The 20,925-nt window shown below is 54.4% G+C and overlaps 1 protein-coding gene across 1 annotated transcript in view; it reads left to right on the top strand.

The window, feature by feature from the left end:
- The window catches only part of tiam1a (TIAM Rac1 associated GEF 1a), a 48,318-nt gene that overhangs the window by 10,783 nt on the left and 16,610 nt on the right, over nt 1-20,925 (top strand). Inside the window, exons 2-15 of the mRNA XM_084698580.1 lie at nt 3,877-3,966; nt 4,416-5,080; nt 5,236-5,525; nt 7,047-7,358; nt 7,519-7,750; nt 8,636-8,808; nt 9,221-9,445; nt 11,034-11,219; nt 12,997-13,143; nt 13,332-13,406; nt 15,372-15,542; nt 18,856-18,960; nt 20,042-20,123; nt 20,300-20,386. Of these exons, the coding sequence (XP_084554706.1) occupies nt 4,423-5,080; nt 5,236-5,525; nt 7,047-7,358; nt 7,519-7,750; nt 8,636-8,808; nt 9,221-9,445; nt 11,034-11,219; nt 12,997-13,143; nt 13,332-13,406; nt 15,372-15,542; nt 18,856-18,960; nt 20,042-20,123; nt 20,300-20,386 (2,743 nt within the window). The 5' untranslated portion in view covers nt 3,877-3,966; nt 4,416-4,422. The remainder of the gene's footprint in view (nt 1-3,876; nt 3,967-4,415; nt 5,081-5,235; nt 5,526-7,046; nt 7,359-7,518; nt 7,751-8,635; nt 8,809-9,220; nt 9,446-11,033; nt 11,220-12,996; nt 13,144-13,331; nt 13,407-15,371; nt 15,543-18,855; nt 18,961-20,041; nt 20,124-20,299; nt 20,387-20,925) is intronic.

Raw genomic sequence — 20,925 nt, forward strand, 5'->3', positions numbered from 1 at the left:
CCTCTCCCCCTCTCCCCCTCCCCTTCTCCCTCCCTCTCCCTCTCTCTCTCCCCCTTTCTCTCCCTCTCTGTTTCTCTCTCTCTCTCTCTCTCTCTCTCTCTCTCTCTCTCTCCGCTTTGACCTGCTCTGCCCATGTCTGGTTTACAACCTGGTAAGGATGTCCGCTACCACATGACTCATCCATTTACCCACTCATCTATTCATCCTTTCATTAACTCATCCATTCATCTGCTGTCTGTAGCCTGTAACCATCCGGACTTCAAATGAAAAGCGTGGTAGTTAGACCTCAACGAATCACTCATTAGTGGTTTAGATACAGAGAGAGAGAAAGAGAGAGAGATGGGAGAGAGAGAGTGTGTGTGTGTGTGTGTGGGGCGGGGCTGGGATCTGAAGACAGGTGTGGAGTGGGAGGGTGGGGGGGGGGGGGCACAGGAGGGGCTGTCGGCAGGGGTGTTCCAACAGGCCCTGATATTTAGCCAGGGTGTGGATATTGCATGTGTGGGTGTGCATGTGTGTGTGCAGTTCTGCTCTGTCTCTCTCACTCTTTGTTTCTGCTGCACTGCTTACCTGCTGTGTGATGTGTGGTGGATGGTGTGTGTGGCGTGCTGTGTACCGTGTGGCAAGGAACACAGTAGAGTATCTCTGCAACCAAACAGACACTTCGTCTTCAGACGGGAAGGAGATTCACTCATCTGACTAAAGACAGGAGGAAGAAAAGCATTTTTGACAAATGAAGATGTGTTACTGATGTTTCAACCCACTGGCAGTCTAGTCTGCTGAAACCCCTTTTTGTTTGTACCTGTTTGTGTGTGTTTCCCCATAATGATTTGCATGTAGTGATTTTTGGCACCATTTGCCAGGTGTGTCAGTGAACTAAAATTAATTCTATAGCCTTGGAGAGAGAGAGAGAGAGAGAGAGTGAGAGAGAAAGAGAGAAAGAGAGAGAGAGAGAGAGAGAGAGAGAGAGAGAGAGAGAGAGAGAGAGAGAGAGAGAGAGAGAGAGAGAGAGATGATTTTATTCCTTCTTTTGTCTTAGCTGTGTCTATTTAAGCCTGACGAGAGTCTGGCTATCTACTTATCCATATCCTCCACACTTACAATCGGGCCCCCCCCCCCCCCTCCACCCCCCCCTCCACCCCCTCCACCCCCTCCACAATGGATTTATCAAAGATTTATTACACCTCTGTCTCCTAGAATTGCATCTCGACGGCAATTTTTCTCTCTCCTCTTCTTCGCCCTCCTAATCCCCCTCTTGTTTTTGATATCAGGGCTTCCGTCCTTATATCAGGACTCGCACACTCCCTTTCCTCCTAACTCTCCCCTCCCCTCCCCATCCTCCCTTTCTCTCACCATAGTCTCTCCCCCCTCCAGCCACACCTCACCTCTCTGCTCCTTATGGGACCTTGGGGGGAGCTCATCCACCCTCTCCTCCTCTCCTCTCCTTTCCCCCCGCCCCGGGGCACCGAGGCAACAGGAAAAAACAACAAGTCTAAACGCTGCTCTCTCAGAACCGCTGGAGGACACAGAGCGGTTTGTTTCCCCCTGCTGTGAGGTGTCAGAGAGGTTTACTGTGTGTGCATGCATGTGTACACAAGGTGCTGCACATATGTGTGTGTGCATGCGTGCGTGTGTGTGTGTGTGTGTATGCCTGCGTGCGATCGCAAACTCCCGTTCCTCCTCCTGCCATTGACTCAAACACGTTGAAAGGTTTGGACCAGACACGGTGTCCCGCCCCGCTGAAGTGCTGCGCTCGGTGCTGCGGTTCTGCGGTTGCATGTGGACGGGCCTCTCTCTCTCCGGGCAGAGGGAGTGTCCTGGGATAGGCTCTCCCCGGCGGGCCACGCACGGCATCACGGGGGAGACAGATGTGATCCCACTCTGGGAGACCGAGAGAGGAGGAGGAGAGAGAGAGAGAGAGAGAGAGAGAGAGAGAGAGAGAGAGAGAGAGAGAGAGAGAGAGAGAGAGAGAGGGAGTGGGAGAGGGAGAGGGAGAGGGAGAGGGAGAGGGAGAGGGAGAGGGAGAGGGAGAGAGGGAGAGGGAGAGGGAGAGGGAGAGGGAGAGGGAGAGGGAGAGGGAGAGGGAGAGGGAGAGGGAGAGGGAGAGGGAGAGGGAGAGTGACAGGCTGACCAACAGACAGAGAGGGGTGCTAAAGATGGAGAGAGAGAGAAACAGGGAGGGAGAGTACAGGGAGGGAGGGAGGGAGGGAGGGAGGGACGGAGGGAGGGAGGGAGATTGAGAACGCTAAGAGTTGAGACAGGGTTGATGCAGGTGTCAGTGTCACGGTTTGATGAGTGAAGATGAGTGGACGGGGGCGGCGGGGGGGGAAATCTCATTTGAACTGATGCGACAGAGACTATCATTCTTCGCAGTATAGTGGGGGATTGTGAAAAGTGTGTGTGCGTGTAAGCGTGTGTGTAAGCGTGTGTGTAAGCGTGTGTGTTGAGGGGGGGAGAGAGAAGAGACTTACTATATTGGGGTCAAACTCAGTTTATGTAACTGCCTGCTAGCCAGGACTGCTGACTACACTGCAGTGGCGCAGTCTTTCCTTACTTACACACACACACACTCACTCACACACACACACACACACACACACACACACACACACACACTCACGCACACACACCACAAGGAGGAACATTCAGGGGCATTCATGACATCTTCTGATGACAAGCTAGGTGAAATGTCATATTCTCGTCCTTTTTTCTCCGTCCGCCTCTCTAACTCTCTGTAACCTCCTACTCTGTCCAAACTCTCTCTCTCTCTTTCTCTACAACACTCTCTCTCTCTCTCTCTCTCTCTCTCTCTCTCTCTCTCTCTCTCTTTATTCCTCTCCATTTCTCAAACTCTCTCTCTCTTTCTGTATGTCTTCCTTTAGCTCTCTCCACAACTCGCTCTTCCATCCCCTGTGTCTCGACACACAGGTCCCTGGTGTGTTCTGCCTGTCTTCTGTGTGTCATTCACTTCAGATGATATCCATACAATACCCCACAGTGTAAGAGGGTGACCTCTGTCTCCACACACATGCACTCTACCAGATACAAACACGCAAACACATGCATGCACACACAACGTACACACACACACACACACACTCTACTTAAGTACATTATGGTAATGACACCCTACTCCAGTGCAGGGCTGGGATTAGGGGAAATTAGGTCATATACGCAGAAATGATATAATTGAGTTTCAGCAAAAAAAAGAAGCTCTTTAGTTACTTTCATCCATAATCATGCCTGTGTGTGTGTGAGTGAGCCCATACACTTCCTGGTTTCATTTCTGGTGAGAGTTGTCTTCATGTAAGAGCTCGCAGCCCAGTTCAAAGTGATGCTGTTGTGTCGTGGTTGTTTTTGAAATTCCATTTTCATATTAGCACATGCCCAAGGCTGGCACAATACAGGGCTTTGTTTAAGACTCTGTTTGGTGAGTCTGTGTGTTTGTTGGTTTGTGTGAGTGTGCGTGTGTGTGCGTGTGAACACGCACAATTCCGTGTCTGTGTGTGTGTGTGTCCAGCTATGCATCTTTAAATAGCACCCGCCCATGTGTTTACATGCCTATCTGCGTCACTGTCTCACTCCAGGCCATACTGTGGACCCTGTATGCCGTCCTTCCCCAGCTCCTCCTCTTGCTGGACTCATCCCTCTATCTTCTACATCTGTCTGCACATAGATCCACTTCTCTTCTCTCTACTGCACGTCCTGCCGTCTGACATCATGGGCCTCCTTTGCCAGCCTTCCCCCTCTCGCCCTCCTCTTCCTCTGCCTCACTTGAAGTTTTGGAAAGCGCCCATGTTACCTTGCTCTTGAAGTGGTGTCGTTCTGATCTCCCTCCCTCTCTCCCTCTCTCCCTCCCACCATTGCTGCGGGGAGCAGACTGCGTCAGAGTGGAGGACCATGCGCTCGCTGAAAGACGACACTCTGGCAGGCTGGAGATGCTAGTGGGCTCCCTGCTCTACCGCTCAGGTAAACATACCCCTCCCTCCCTTTCTCTCTCTCTCTCATCTCGCTCACCCTCCCTCCCTCCATCCTTTTTCTCTCTCACCTCCCTCCCTCCCTCCCTCCCTCCCTCCCTCCCTCCCTCCCTCCCTCCCTCCCTCCCTCCCTCCCTCCCTCCCTCCCTCCCTCCCTCCCTCCCTCCCTCCCTCCCTCCCTCCCTCCCTCCCTCCCTCCCTCCCTCCCTCCCTCCCTCCCTCCCTCCCTCCCTCCCTCTCCTCCTCTCTCTCAGTCTCTCTCTCTCTGACTCAACCCAAGTGGGTAGTGACCTTACAGTATTTGACTCAGCAGCGAGATATAAATACAGCGCCCAGCACTATGTAACAGTCAGAGCGGGAGGAGAGGACACTTGTGTTCTGGTTGAAGTAACCAGACCACCGTAAGATAAAAGACCCCCTTTCTTTTCTCCGTTGCCACAGCTGAATCATGGGAAACGTGGAGAGCCAGAATGGCGACAGCGGTTTCTATGGCAACGAGGCGGGACACATCTCCCGCAAGCACACGTCCCGTTCGCTCCGTCTCTCCAACAAGCAGCAGCAGCAGCAGAATTCTTCCCGGCGTTCCCGACACACCTCATCAGTGAAGCCGGAACACCGGAACTCCGAAGCCTCCACGCGCTCCTCCAGCACCCCCAGCATCCCACAGTCCCTGGCGGAGAACGGCCTGGAGCCGTTCGACCAATCGGATGCGCTCGGCGATTTCGGCCTCAACCCCCATTGGACCGACCGCGTCGCTATGACCATGAGGCCGGAGTCCTATCAGCACGACGACGACCTCTTGGCCACGCCCACTCCGGAAACCTCCGAGGCGGACACTATCGCTCAGGAGAGGGAGGGCGAGGATGGGGAGCTGTCCTGTGGGGAAGGGGACAGGGAGGGAGAGGTGACATACCTCCAGAGGATGAGCGAGGGGCCCAGGGAGGGAGGCAGCTTCAAGAAGAAGCGCTCCAAGTCAGCTGACATGTGGCGGGAGGACAGCCTGGAGTTCTCGCTGTCGGACCTCAGCCAGGAGCACCTGACCAGCACCGAGGAGATGATCGACGGCGGAGAGGAGGAGGAGGAGGAGTTTCCCAGGGCCACGTCAGGTACACACACACACACACACACACTCATGCACACGCAAACCAACACACACTGTGCGCATACACCCCCCAAAACACACACACACACACGTCCCCAAACGGATACACAAGCCAAGGCACACGCACAAACTCACCCGCTGCACCCGTCTCGCCGGCAGGTTCCGCAGAGCGGGCCTCGTCCCTGGACCACCTGTGCAGCCAGAGGAGCCCGGTGCTGAGGGGCCAGCGGAACCGCTACGCCAAGGGCCGGCGGGACGGCGAGAAGGGCGCGGAGAGGCGCGGGGGAGAGGGGGAGGAAGGGCTGACGTCCCCTGCCGAGGAGGAGGGCGGAGGGTACGGAGCCTTCACCCTGCCCTGCCGCCGCTCCCACTGCCTGTCAGAGGGGCTCCTGGACATCCCGGCCGCCCCCTGCCCCGCCTTCCAGGGACGCCGCGCCAAGACCACCCAGGTGAGCCTGGAGGGAGGGAGGGAGAGAGGGAGGGAGGGAAGTAGTGAATGAGGGAGGGAATGAGTTCGTGAATGAGCGAGTGAACGAATGAAGACTTTGATGAGTGAATGAGTGAGTGAATGAGTTCGTGAATGAGCGAGCGAGTGAATGAAGACGTCAATGAGTGAATGAGGGCCTGATTGAATGAGGGGGCTGAGTGAATGAGTGAATGAGTGAGTGAGTGAACGAGTGAATGAATGAACAAGGGAAAAACTGAATGAGTGACTTCCGTCCGCTGGGGACAGCACCAAAGCCACCAGGCTAGCTCTCTTAACGGGATCAGCACGCATTAGAATCATTCCCCCGCGTGACTGACGCGTGTCCTTTGCGTGCACGTGCTCGCTTGCGCGCCACGCGTCCTCAGGGGGGTCGTACAGGATGCACACGGGACTGCCGGTTAACCAGAACCGATCCAGAATGCCGCCCCCCCCCCCCCCCCCGTTGAGTACCCAGAATCCCCGGCGCCCGGGGAGCGAGAAGCGTGTCCCGAAACACAAACACACAGAGCCCTCTAAGTGCTCATCACACATTCATGCGGCGGCGCTGAGGAGGAGGTCGGGGAGGGTAAAAATAGGCAGGAAGAGAGATATAAGGGACATGTGTGAGGAGGGGAAGGATCCATCTGAAATCTCCCCCCCCCCCCCTAACCCCCCCCCGTCAAATGCAGCAAGACCGTTCTCCTGTGAACCGGAGGAGCGCTAGCCTGTGTGATGCGTGTTGGTGCCGATGAGCGGGGGGGGCTATGGGTGGTAGACACGCCTGTTTCCCACCGGTCTCCTCTGGGTACTAATGATGGGAGAATCCTCCTCTCTTTGAACCCAGAGGCTCTTTGTCATGGTAATGAGATGGTGTCCCCTGTGTGGGAGAGCTCTGGTGTTTCTGCACTGCAGTCTGGAGCTGGGCCCACAACGTGACGAGACCGATGGAGGTCCAAAGGACAGGGCTGGCTCGGTTTGATCTGTACGCCGGTGGGCTAGTTGAACCGAGGTTCTGCTTCTTTCGTGGGTTTAAAACGGAGACAGTTTGCAGGAGTGTTGAGGTTGAAGGTTATGGCTGGTGTAGCTTTCCAGCCCAGCTCAGAGTAACCAAGTGTGCAGCTTCCTCCGAAGGCTTCTAAGAAACGGACTGACAACCATCATTCTTTTCTTGTACTGCCCTTTCTCACAGGTAGACAGACAGACGCGCTCACACACACACAAACACACACACACTTTCACTCAAACCCAAAGCCCTGGTTCCAGCCTAAGCTGTCAGGCGGATTTCTCCAGTGCCAGTGATGAGGCCTTGACCTTCTCCATCTGACACACACACACACACACACACACACTTCAGATTGAAAGATAAGACATCCCCGTAACTGCATCCAGGCCAAGGAACAGGTCGCGGTGTTCCTGTTCCAACCTGCGTGGTGTGTGTGCCACAGGCGTGTGTGTACCGCGTGTGTGCGCCCCCCCCATCTCACGTGTGTGCATGTGCTTCCAGGACATCTCCGGCGCCCTGGGCGAGGGCAGCGAGTACGGGGACAGCGGCATCGACGGCGTCGCCACGGAGATGGACGGCGAGTCGGTGTCCCGGCGCTGCAAGGCCATGTCGGCCTCCTTCTCAGTGTACTCGGCCGCCGGCAGCAGCATGTTCAACGGCAGCGACAGCGGCAGCAGCAGCGGGGGAGGGGGCGGGGAGGGCAGAGGGGGGAGGGGCGGGGGGGGCGAGGGGCGGGGGTGCCGAGGAGGCGGGGGGGAAGGAGGCCGAGGAGGCGTGTACGAGAACTTCCGACAGGAGCTGGACCAAGCATGGGTAAGTGTTGCCGATGCGTGTTGTTTTGATTTGTTTCGTGCGGCGACGGGGTGGAGAGCGAGATCGGTTCGATGATGGCGCTCACTTATGCTTCCCTCCCTCCCACCCCCCTCCCACCCCCCCACCCTCCCTCCCTCCCTCCCTCCCCCCACCCACACAGACTCGACCGGGGCGGGACTGTCCCGAGGAGGCGGGCTCGGCCGTGAGCGACGAGCGCAGCAGCGGGACCATGAGCACCGCTTACCCTTCGGACGCCCTGATTGGCTGCGCCCAAGGCATTGTCAGAAAGGCGGGAGCGTTGGCCGTGAAGAACTTCCTGGTTCACAAGAAGAACAAGAAGGTGGAGCCGGCAACCAGGCGCAAATGGAAGCACTACTGGGTCTCTCTGAAAGGTGAACTAAATGACTAGTGACAATATCATGAGGTTGGCAGGCACAGCGCCCTGACATGAGACAGTGAGGTCACCAGCATTATGTTCCCCTGACATCATCATCCCCACCTGCCTCATCATTCATCAGTCTTCATAATCACAACAACTGTTGCCTTCCTTTGTCTTCTGGCCCTGAGAATATATCTTCTTCTCCCTCCCTCACCACCCTCCACCCCTCTCTCTCTCTCTCTCTCTCTCTTTTTCGCTCTCTCTCTCTCTCTCTCTTACTCTCTCTCTCTCTCTCTCTCTCTGTCTCTCTCTGTCTCTCCTCTATGGCCGGGGCTCAAACTCAAGACTCGCTGGTCTTAAAGGTCAGAGAGGTGTGCTTGGTTCACCTCGATGACGTTGCTGGCCACTCTGACACGCCAAACAAGCCTGTTCGTATTAGTCAGAGTCAGGCTCCCAAAGCACTCCGCAAAACTACATTAATCCATTTTTTCTCAAGGAGGAAAAACGTTACTCCTGCATTAGCCTGAAAGCACAACCTGTCTTCCTGTCATCCTGTTTCCTGTCTCACCCGACTACAATAAACACATTCCATCCTCCCCATTCAACCCTTGCCGTGTTGCACTGCCTCTTCAAACTGAGAGAGGGAGGGGGGGAGAAGGAGAGGGGGAGGTGGAGGGATAGAGGTAGGGAGAGGGAGTGAGGAGAAGAGAGAGAGAGATTCAATCTATCTAATATGTTTATTGTACTGTCTGGCTTTCATTTAAGCAGTGTGAATCTTCCAACCACTCAAAACATTTGCCAACAATAGATGCTCGAATGCTCAGGTCAGATACAGGCTCATTGAACATGTGTACTTTTCACTGAACTATCCCCCCCCCCCTTCCTCCGTCTTTCCCAGGATGCACCCTGTTTCTGTATGAAACGGACGGCCGCTCTGGGATCGACAACAACAGTGTTCCTAAACACGCCCTGTGGGCAGAGAACAGCATCGTCCAGGCCGTCCCCGAACACCCCAAGAAGGACTTTGTCTTCTGCCTCAGCAACTCGCTAGGAGATGCCTTTCTCTTTCAGGTAGGACCCGTTTGTGTGTGTGTGTGTGTGTGTGTGCGTGTGTGAACACGTGCGCGTGTAAGACTGAGTGAGACGTTCATTTCTTAGTGTTGGAGATGGCCCGTGTATGTGTCAGTGTGATTGGTTTGTCACTGACAAACCCAAAGGCCACTCTGCCATATGTTGACAGTGACACACTGTGACAGTTATTGTGCCATATTGAAATGTGTACATTTGTATTCATGGTTGCTGTCCAAAATGGCACTCAATCAGTGAGGTAGATACATTTATGGTAAACTGATGAAGATAATACCAATCAGATTGTCAGTGTCCTTCACGAGGTGTCTGCGAAACATCCTTTCCCTCACTGTCCCTGTGAGGTGTCAAACTCAAACTCCCCCCCCCCCCCCCCCTCTCCTCTCTTCTGGTCCAGACGTCCGGCCAGACGGAGCTGGAGAACTGGATCACGGCGATCCACTCGGCGTGCGCCGGCGCCCTGGCCCGCCAGCACCACCGCGAGGACACAGTCCGCCTGCTCCGCACGGAGCTCCGCAAGCTGGAGCAGAAGATCGACATGGACGAGAAGATGAAGAAGATGGGAGACATGCAGCTGTCGGCCGTCACCGACACCAAGAAGAGGAAGACCATCCTGGAGCAGGTGAGGGAGGGAGGGGTAGAGAGCGGGGAGCGGGGAGCGGGGAGAGGGAGAGCGGGGAGCAAGGAGAGGGGGGAAAGGCAGGGAGGGAGGAGGAGGAGTCTGAGGAAATGCACTGATCTTTGCCTCCCTGTCCTCGGGATGGGACGGGCAGGGATTTACAGAAATGTGGACGGAACTCCCAACCAGTTCTACAATCTGTAGGTGTGTGTGTGTGTGTTATAGCTGAGTAAAGTCCCTGTGGTTTGTTGTTCTGAACACACCCAGGGCACGAACATCTGCAGTCAGAGAGGGAATGCACGGACAAAGCGTCCCTACTGGGTAGAAGGAGGGATCTGAATGCAGGCACACACGGGTGTATTCACGCACCCGACATGTTCCCACACTTGCGCAGGTGCATGTGAGAGAAAAAACCACACGCCAGTTGATACACGTTTTCAATGTTCTGTTTGCATGTGACTTGTCCCATGTATTCAAATGCAAACATTGATGAAAGGATTCTATATTCTACTTACTGTAAGTGTACGTGGGACAATAGAATAACCTGTTCAGACGGCATTATCATGACCATTAATACCACTTTCTAAAGGCCAACCCTGTTTGATATCATCGGTAATCTGTAGATAATGCCAGTGTAGCTCTAAAAACTCTAACCTATGATTAATACCATAAACGGTTTACCTTCACTATACAGCTCTGTTGTGTTGCCAGTGGGAAATGAGGCCTATTGTGAGATAGAAGTGCATGTGCGTGCGTGTGGGTGTGTGTGTGTGTGTGTGTGTGGGTGTGTGTGTGTGTGTGTGTGTGTGTGCGTGGGTGTGTGTGTGTGTAAATAGCTGAGGGTCAGTGGCGGTTGGGGGTAGGTGTAGTGAGTAACATCTCTGTCATGAGACTACAGCCTCACACCCCAGGTAGCACCACAACACGAAGCCTCCGAAACAGGCTTTATGTCTTGGGGTATTTGTCGACCGTTCTCTCACAGAAGATTACAGTTGTTGGGCACTGAAACACAATCACAACCCCCCCCCCCCCCTCCCACACACACACACAGTGGGCCTCGTTTCTCGAACTGTGTGGAGGATTCAAGTCAAAAGGTGGTGTGCGGACAAAACACAGAAAGGGCTGACGCACAAAAACCTTGTGATTAATGGCACATGACACGCCTGTTTCTCTTTATAAATCAGTGAACTAGAAATGTGATGCACTTGAGCTAGTGTCTTGTCCCACCCTTTAACGCCCATTATTGTCTATAAATAGTCAGTAAATCTCCCCAATTAGATATTTATCCATGGCTGAATGATAACAAGGACGGCCCCATCCAAACAGCAACTTCACGTCTGGTAATGACCATGATTGCAACCGACAATGACATTGCTGATTTCACATCGACAGTTCTGCGCAACAAACGAGCGATAACAATACACGAAAGTGCAGTTGTATCTGCCCGACTGAAGCACCGATTGCCTTATCAGCTCAGATGTCTTGTCCTCCAGTTCAACATATTTTTTTAGGGCGGCTACATTTCATAACATGCAATCATCGTCTAAAATCACAGATCCAATTAAATGTGATTCCCCATTTCCCCTTCCAGATCTTCTTGTGGGAGCAAAACCTCGAGCAGTTCCACATGGAGCTGTTCCGCTGCCGCTGTTACCTGGCCAGCCTGCAGGGCGGCGAACTCCCCAACCCCAAGCGCCTGCTGGCCTTCGCCTCCCGGCCCACCAAGCTAGCCATGGGACGACTGGGCATCTTCTCTGTGTCTTCATTCCACGCTCTGGTGAGTACACACCGACACACACACACACACACACACCGACACACACACACATGCTCTCACACATAAACACAGTGCACACATGTCCCCCAGTGTTGAGTGCTTTCCCCCGAGGGCCTAACCTTGACACTCATCGTCCCCATGATCACCTTGTTGTTCACATTCACAGATATTACAGAATGTACAGAATGAAGGAAGACGTTTAGGGAATGTGTGTGTGTGTGTGTTTCCACGCATATGTGTGTGTCTTAACAAATTGCCACCTCGGTAAGCCGAACCATAACAAAGAAGGAAGGAGAAAAAACACACATGCAAGACCCCCCCCCCCACACACACACGCACACACAGACACACACAGACACACACATGCTCTGAGACAGATTTAATAGTGCTTGGGGTGTTTTTGTCCAGTGATTGGCTGAATGGCGTTTTCATTAGCAGCATTTCATTGGCAGATCAATACTTGGCCTGTTAGCACGTCGCCACCCCTAAGGCACTTTCCCACAAACAGGATCAGCCTCCACTCTTCCCCTCTCCCTCTTTCATTCTCCCCCTCTACCCCTCTCTCCCTCTCCCTATCTCTCAATCTTTCCATCTATGCTCTCTTTCACCTCTTTGTCATCATCGCCCCTCCCCTCATCCTTCATCCCCCGCTTCCTCTTTCCTCCTAACCGCCTCACCCCTTATCTCTCTTCTCTCTCTCTGTCCCACCTCCTTTCCCTACCCCCTTGTCCACATTTTCTCTTGCATGTGCACTCTTGCATTTCTTTCTTTGTCCCCCCCCCCCCCCCTCTCTCTCTCTCTCTCTCTCTCTCTCTCTCTCTCTCTCTCTCTCTCTCTCTCTCTCTCTCTCTCTCTCACGTTTGGGTACTTCACCCGTCCCTTCTTCTCTCAGACATGGCCCTCACCTGTCTTTGTCTCTCTCTCACGCACTCTCTCTGTGCGTCTCCTAATCCTTCCTCTCTGCTCCCTGCTCTCCCTGCTCGGCCCCCTCCGGAACACCACCCAGTGCCTGAGGAGACGCCCCGCTGAAAGAGCTGCTCTGAGCTGCTCTGAGCTGCCTCTGGCACGCAGCACCTTATGCAAGGAGCAGCCTCAGTGGTGGAGCACTACAACTAGGGAACTAGACACACGAGTATGACTCAGCCAAGCCGGACTCGTGAGACTTGTCACCCACGCACGCGCGTGCACGTAGAGGGTCACAAACACACACACACACACACAAGTATGCACGCATGCACACACTCGCTCACAGACGCACAAGCGTACAGTAGTAACGAACCACAAAGTGCTCAGTATTCTGGTCTCTGATGCATATTAACCCAGAAATGCCACAACAATTCTATCGCAGGGATCAGGTCACCGCGACAGCCGCTGAAAGTGTTTGCTTAGAGTATGTGTGTGTGCATGTGTATGTTTCCCCCTGGCCTATAAACCCATTCAAAGAGCCATATCCAGTTACATCAGCCCCAGGGCTTAAAGGACCTCTTTACTTTCCTGCACTCACTCAACACAATCACTGACCTAACTAGTAATCAATATCGCACCACTTATCACCCTCACGACTTGGACTCTGAAGTCTACATTCCAGCCTCAAATGACCTATTATTACCGTCGAGTCTGGACTCGACCAAGTCGACGCGCTCGCAGGATTCGTTTCGACATCCAGGTCCGAGGATGCACAGAGCTTCGGCCTGGCACCCCCGCCCCGGGGCGTATGAAAGACGACCCCTTGGCGTTTAACCGTCCGACCTCCTGACCTCCCTTCTCTCTGATGCAGGTGGCGGCGCGCACAGAGAGCGTGGTGAGCAAGCGCAACCAGGCCATGCCCCGCCCCTCCAGCAAGCGCCGCAGCCGCTTCTCCTCCCTCTGGGGCCTGGACACCACCTCCAAGAGGAAGACCAAAGGACGGCCCTCCATCAACCAGGTCAGGGGGGGGTCACACCATGCGGTTTCTCTCCCGCAGGCTCCACTCTCTCCTCTGTCGCAGATGGTGAAGGCGGAGCTAGGGAGCGAGGGGGAGAGAGAGAGGGGGTGGGTCACGTTGTGTGAGGATCGTTCTGTCGCTGTCGTTGGGTTTGTGACGTTTTGTTTGTGGCGTGCGTGTGGCTGCAGGTGTTCGTGGACGGCATGGAGACGACCAAGAAGCCCCTGGAGCGCATGTTTGAAGACTCGGCCAGCGAGAAGTCGGTAGGTTCACTCTCTCTGTCCTTCATGGTGCTCACAGCTTCACTGGGTTGTGTGTTTGTGTTCCTCAGAGAGAGAGAGAGAGAGAGAGAGAGAGAGAGAGAGAGAGAGAGAGAGAGAGAGAGAGAGAGAGAGAGAGAGAGAGAGAGAGAGAGAGAGAGAGAGAGAGAGAGAGAGAGGAGAGGGAGAGGGAGAGGGAGAGGGAGAGGGAGAGGGAGAGGGGTGCGATGCTAGAAGAGAGAGTAAAGGAACAGAGCACAGTCCGCTCGATATTTGATAAACACGAGGGCAGAGCTGGGAGAGGAGCAGCCTGCTGTCAGGACTACAGATGGAGGCACATTCACTGGTAACACTGAACCTTCCTGACTGTGGAAACCCCAATGGGATTGTGGGGGATAGAGTTCTTTTCACCCACGTCGTATCTCAGCTGGCGGGGCCTGGGAACCACATCGGTGCTGTAGATAAGGAGTGGGGGTTGAGACCAGCATAGCATCGCAAGGAATGAACACAGCACACATTCCTACATAAATACATAACTCACTGTACATGACTTGATCTCTCCCTGTGAAGCTCTGTTCTATCACTGGGCGGAGGGTTGGCTTGCACCCGAGTGTGAGGGAGAGAGGGAAGGGGGTCCAGGCTGGGCGCTCTCCCCAGCAGAGGCATCCTAGATGGGGCCAGGAGGGGAGCCAGATGGTGCAGAGGAGGTCTGGGGGCCTGAGGGAGCAAGGGGGGGGAGGGCTTGGGGGACTGCTGGTGGCTCCCCCAGTCTGCTCTATCTGTGGAAGGAGAGGGAGAGGGAGAGAGAGAGAGAGACACTGAGAGAGAGACAGTGAGAGGGTGGGGGGGTGGGAAGGGGGGAAGGAGTCCAAAAATCCCATCCCAGTCGATGTGTGTACTGTATATACAGTTTGGGTGTGTGCGCGGGTGTGTGTGCGTGTCCATGCGTGTGTGTGCAAATGTGGTATTCCAAACCTACACGCATACTCGGACGGAGACAGGGGTAAATTTATGTACCCCCTTCACTCTCTTTCTTTCTTCTCCCTCTCCCTCTCCCTCTCTCTCTGTCTCTCTCTGTATCTCTTTCTCTTTGTCTATTTCTCATACACTCACACACACACACAGTCTGGGGTCATAGTTCAGTTAAACAGGGACCACCAGCGCAGACTGTTAACTGTCAGCAGATTGTCTGCGGGAGGGAGTCGGGGGGATGGATGCGATGGAGGCGATAGGAGGAATGAAGAGCCAGAAGGATGGGGGGATGGATGGGGGGATGGAAGGACGTGAGGATAAAGGAGTGTCTGAGTGTTGTCATCCGATAGCAGCAGATAAGCTATCAGGAGCAGACACACAGGGCTGGGCTGACAGCCGGGCAGAAGGGAGGTCCACACACAGCAGACTGTACAGGGCGAGAGGGCAGGGAGCAGGGCCCGGGGTTACACACACGCCCTCATATTATCACACACACATACACACACACACTCACACACTCACACAGTAGCAAGAGTAAGGAAAGCCGTTCGCTCCATTCCGCTCAGATGTTCCTTCCCTGCCAGTGTTCACTCACTTTGATGCTGGGATGTGAGGGAATGAAGCGCTGACATGACAGAGCGGTTCATTATGAAATACTGTATCCTGAGCTGCTCCTGGTTGGTCCGAGTCTAGCGCCCCCTCCTCTGCACTGCTCTGTAAATGGATGACTGTACAACAGTTTGTCCTTCAGAGCTGAATCTCGCACCGAAACCAGGCCACCGGCGTATGTTTAGGCTGCATTTGACTCAGTCTGTTTGGGAAGTGATTTGACTCAGCGTGACATGTTTTAGACTGCAACCTAACCCCTGACACACACAGTGAGATGAAAATATAAACACGCTGTTGCCGACCAAACCGCCAATGACCTTAGACCCAGGAAGCTTCCCCGTCTGAATTATTCAACCGCTGCTGCTGTCTGTCATCCGTTCCCTCCAGAAGGAGAAGGTGAGCTCGGTGAAAAGCCTTCCCCAGCACAACGTGGACAGGGACATCTGGGTTCCTGACTACCTGACCCCCTCCTGGGTGTGTCTCCCCAACGACCAGCCGGTGCTAGCCATCATCCAGCCGGGAGAGAGCACTTTGGACGCCCTGGACGCCGTCTGCAAGGTGGGTCTCACGTCGGAGAACCGAGTCCTTGTCGAACCTAGAATATGTGGAACGTAGAACATAGAACATAGAACGTACCTCCTAGAACGTCATGTCCGACTGCAACGCGGCATGCCTCGCAGCACGGTATCAGGAGCAGATGAGGGGTTAGAACATCGTGCGATGCAGACTGTAAGGCATCCATGAAGGGTTGATACGTACTTCCTAGAGTACACGCTTCACCTTGAGGTATGTGCGAAACCCATCCTGCGTTCCAGTCCTGGCCCCCGGCACACGCCCAGAACACACACACTCTATCACCACACGATGACAGCCCAACCTCTCCGGCATGCCGGACGGCGGCCTCCACGCCGAGCGCGTGTCCGACATCTGCCGACTAAACGCCCGGAGAGAGGAGCATGAAGGAGTCTGCACTCCCTGGCCCCAGCACAGAGAGTTATGAGAGAGGCCGGGATTCCAGGAATGCTTCTGTGGTGTGTCAGAGGGTGTCTTAAACACACTGGGGCGTGATGCGAATCTGCGTGTGGTGGGAGGGCAGGAGGATGGGTGAATCATGAGTTTGTGGTGATAACCCAAAGCTGAGGGGTTAGGTTCGATCGTTTTGCTGGAACTGAGTTCCCGCAAAACCATTTGAACCTTTCTTCTTCTTTCTGCCTTTCTTCTCTCTGTTCCTTGTTCTTGTAGTTGTCTCTTTCCAATTAAGTACCTCTCTCTCTCTCTCTCTCTCTCTCTCTCTCTCTCTCTCTCTCTCTCTCTCTCTCTCTCTCTCTCTCTCTCTATCTCTCTCTCTATCTCTCTCTCTCTGTCTCTCTGTCTCTCTGTCTCTCTCTGTCTCTCTTATTTTTTTCTACATTTCTGTCTCTACATACTTGCAAATTTCTATATACATTTTCGGATTTGTACATTGTTTCTATTTGTAATATACATTATTACAAATGAACTCTAACTCTGCTTATCTCCTCCGCTCTCTCTCTCCACCCACCGCCCCCCAACACACACTTGTTTGTCACACAGAGACACACTAGAACATTCCTGATGATGGATATGTTCCGCTCCAGGCTCTGTGAGAGTAACCATGTACACAACTATATGTGGCAGTGACCCTCAACTGCAAGTGTGTGTGACAGCTTGTGTGTGTGTGTGAGTGTGTGCATCACATGTGTGTGTGTGAGAGAGAGAATGTGTGTGTGTGTGGGCAAAAAAATGACACAAGGAACTGGAGCATTTAATCCCCTCTATGGTATATATGCCACATGTATGATCTCTCACATGGCTGAACACATGCATGTTCATGTGCAGAAGACTGAACAGGCAGGACCATACTGCGAGGTTGTGGTCATGGTTCCAATCAAGCTGTACCAAGAGACACTAAACATCTGAGATAAGAACCACTGATCTCAACAGGCTCAGTGCTGTTCCTGTTTAACAGGAGGTTCATTCAATCAACATGTAGACATTTCTTGTCTGTATTCACTGTCTTTTCACTGTCTATTCATTTAGATCTGTCACATTTGATGTTCATAAACTAGTCAACTGCAATGGTTTAAATAAACAACTTTGCTCTCCCTTCCTCCCTCTCTCCCTCCACCTCTCCTCTCTCCCCTCCACCTCTCCTCTCTCCCCTCCACCTCTCGTCTCTCTCCCTCCACCTCTCTTCTCTCCCCTCCACCTCTCGTCTCTCTCCCTCCACCTCTCGTCTCTCTCCCTCCACCTCTCCTCTCCCTCCCTCCCTCCCTCCCTCCACCTCTCCTCTCTCTCCCTCCCCCTCTCGTCTCTCTCCCCTCCACCTCTCGTCTCTCTCCCTCCACCTCTCCTCTCCCTCCCCCCGCCTATCCTCTCCCTCCATCCACCTCTCCTCTCTCTCCCCTCCACCTCTCGTCTCTCCCCTCCACCTCTCCTCTCTCCCCTCCACCTCTCCTCTCTCCCCTCCACCTCTCCTCTCTCTCCCTCCACCTCTCCTCTCCCTCCCTCTCCCTCTCCTCTCCCTCCCTCCACCTCTCCTCTCCCTCCCTCCACCTCTCCTCTCTCTCCCTCCATCTCTCCTCTCTCCCCTCCACCTCTCCTCTCTCTCCCTCCACCTCTCCTCTCCCTCCCTGTCCCTCTCCTCTCCCTCCCTCCCTCCACCTCTCCTCTCCCTCCCTCCACCTCTCCTCTCTCTCCCTCTGCCTGTCCTCTCTCCCCTCCACCTCTCCCTCCCTCCACCTCTCCTCTCCCTCCCTCCACCTCTCCTCTCTCTCCCTCCACCTCTCCTCTCCCTCCCTCCACCTCTCCCTCCCTCCACCTCTCCTCTCTCTCCCTCCACCTCTCCTCTCTCTCCCTCCGCCTCTCCTCTCCCTCCCTCCACCTCTCCTCTCTCCCCTCCACCTCTCGTCTCTCTCCCTCCACCTCTCTTCTCTCCCCTCCACCTCTCGTCTCTCTCCCTCCACCTCTCGTCTCTCTCCCTCCACCTCTCCTCTCCCTCCCTCCCTCCCTCCACCTCTCCTCTCTCTCCCTCCCCCTCTCGTCTCTCTCCCCTCCACCTCTCGTCTCTCTCCCTCCACCTCTCCTCTCCCTCCCTCCACCTCTCCTCTCTCTCCCCTCCACCTTTCGTCTCTCCCCTCCACCTCTCCTCTCTCCCCTCCACCTCTCCTCTCTCTCCCTCCACCTCTCCTCTCTCCCCTCCACCTCTCCTCTCTCCCCTCCACCTCTCCTCTCTCCCCTCCACCTCTCCTCTCTCTCCCTCCACCTCTCCTCTCCCTCCCTCTCCCTCTCCTCTCCCTCCCTCCACCTCTCCTCTCCCTCCCTCCACCTCTCCTCTCCCTCCCTCCACCTCTCCTCTCCCTCCCTCCACCTCTCCTCTCTCTCCCTCCACCTCTCCTCTCTCCCCTCCACCTCTCCTCTCTCTCCCTCCACCTCTCCTCTCCCTCCCTCTCCCTCTCCTCTCCCTCCCTCCCTCCCTCCACCTCTCCTCTCCCTCCCTCCACCTCTCCTCTCTCTCCCTCCACCTCTCCTCTCTCCCCTCCACCTCTCCCTCCCTCCACCTCTCCTCTCCCTCCCTCCACCTCTCCTCTCTCTCCCTCCACCTCTCCCTCCCTCCACCTCTCCCTCCCTCCACCTCTCCTCTCTCTCCCTCCACCTCTCCTCTCTCTCCCTCCGCCTCTCCTCTCCCTCCCTCCACCTCTCCCTCTCTCCCTCCCTCCACCTCTCCCTCCACCTCTCGTCTCTCTCCCTCCACCTCTCCTCTCTCTCCCCTCCACTTCTCCTCTCCCTCTCCTCTCTCTCCCTCCACCTCTCGTCTCTCTCCCTCCACCTCTCCTCTCTCTCCCTCCACCAGGCTCACAGACTGGACCCCTCGAACCACTACCTGCGTGTGAAGGTGTGTGTGGAGGGGCAGCTGCGTCTCTACGTGCCCAAGCCTGAGGAGGACATCTCAGACCTGGTGAGACAACACACACACACACACACACACACACATGAACACACACACATGAAAACACACACACATATATGTTAAATAGACAGATGTGTGTGAATGAAGGGTCTATGGGCCCCAGCAGACTATTTTGCTTGTGTGTGTTTGCTTGTGGGTTTTGTGTGTGTTTGTGAGTCTTTGTATGACTGAGATGTAGATTTGTTTTGCGATGCGTATGAAATTCCCAAGATGCAATAGACAGCAATGCAGCATATGGCATAAATTATGCACAGCGCATTCATGTATTCTGAATGTAGTACTTTGCCGTTTGTATGAGCTTGTGTGTGTGGGTGTGTGCTTTTGTGCGTGTGTGTGTGTGTTTTTGTCAAAACTTAGCTTTGATTAAAACAAACCACACATCCAGACACGGTAACCCCAAAACCTAATTCTCAGAGCTGTTATTTTTCATCTCTTGTTTTTGTACGGGACACACTGAACTCGTTCACACAGACTAATCAACCTCCCTCATTTTCTCTTTCTATCTTTCTTTGTCCTTCTCTCTCTTTCCCTCACTCCAACCCTCTCTCTCTCTCTCCTTCTCTCACCCTATCTCTTCCATCTCTCCCCCCTCTCTTTTCTCTGTCTCGCCCTGTTCTTTCTCTCTCTTTTTCTCCTTCATCCACTCTTCCCCCCCCACCACCACCCCCCCTTTCTTTGTTGGTGTATTGCGTCTGTTACACCGCTGTGATCAAAGGGCTCTCCGCCCTCTCTTTCATGCCCAGTCCGCGATAGAACATTAGCATCTCTCCACGGTGTCCAGCCCAGCTAGCACACTGCCCTCCTCTGTCCCCGTCTTTTTCCACACACACACACACACACACACACACACACACACACAGCTCACGTGGCCCAACACATCCACCCAGGACAGGGTCAGAGGCTGGTGAGCAGGCCCACAGACCCCCCCCCACCCCCCCTCTGGTCACCATCCTGGCTAAGACATCTGATCGAGGATGAATGTGTTGCATTCAGACCAGCGGCACACGGAACACTGGGTGTGCTGTTGTCGGCGTTTTAATCCACTCCATTTACTGTATCTGCCCCGCAGCTCTACAAAGAGATCGAGATTTGCCCCAAAGCAACACGTGTGGTGCGGTTTGACCGGGCCGAGTCCAGCACCCTGGGATACGGTAGGCCGGCTGGGGTCACAGGGTCGCTCCCCTCCACGCTGTTGGAGAACACATCACATGGAGAACGTGTGCATACTTGACATTCTGGTTGACAATGCCCTCCATGGAATAACACTTGTCTTTTCTCTCCCGCCTTCCCCTTTGTCCCTTTCTGTGTGTGTGTGTGTGTGACGTAGGTTTCTCCGTCGCGGTGGTGGACGAGGAGGGAACTCAGCAGCTTCACGTCACTGAGGTGAAGGCTGGAGGACTGGCAACTGCCAAAGGTCTGTGTTCCTCCTCCTCTTCCTCCTCCTCCTCCTCCTCCTCCGCCTCCTCCCTTTCCTCCCCCAGCATGCTGATGAATGAGTTATCGTAAATGAAAGTAATTGTTCTCCGCCCACACACGCATAGCTTGTAGGTCCTGCGGTACCTTCAGTATCATGACCATCTCAGCTGACGAGAGAAGAGAGAGAGAGAGAGAGAGAGAGAGAGAGAGAGAGAGAGAGAGAGAGCGAGAGAGCGAGAGAGAGAGAGAGAGAGAGAGAGAGAGAGAGAGAGAGAGAGAGAGAGAGAGAGAGAGACAGAGAGACAGAGAGAGAGAGAGACAGAGAGAAAGACAGAAAGAGAGAGCGAGAGACAGAGAAAGGGTACACAGTAGAGTGTTGACGTGATTTACTGCTGTGGCCCTGAGCTAGGAACTAGCAGGAGCCTGCATCCTGCATTAGCATGCTAAATGAGGCTAGCAGGAGGGGCACTAGCCAGAGGCGCTGACTTACTCTCTACAGGACGGAAGAAACAGCAAAGGCCTCGTGGCTGCCAGACA

The sequence above is a fragment of the Hypomesus nipponensis genome, chromosome 5 (assembly GCF_054491055.1).
Source record: "Hypomesus nipponensis isolate SF chromosome 5, ASM5449105v1, whole genome shotgun sequence".
Taxonomy (NCBI): Eukaryota; Metazoa; Chordata; class Actinopteri; order Osmeriformes; family Osmeridae; genus Hypomesus; species Hypomesus nipponensis.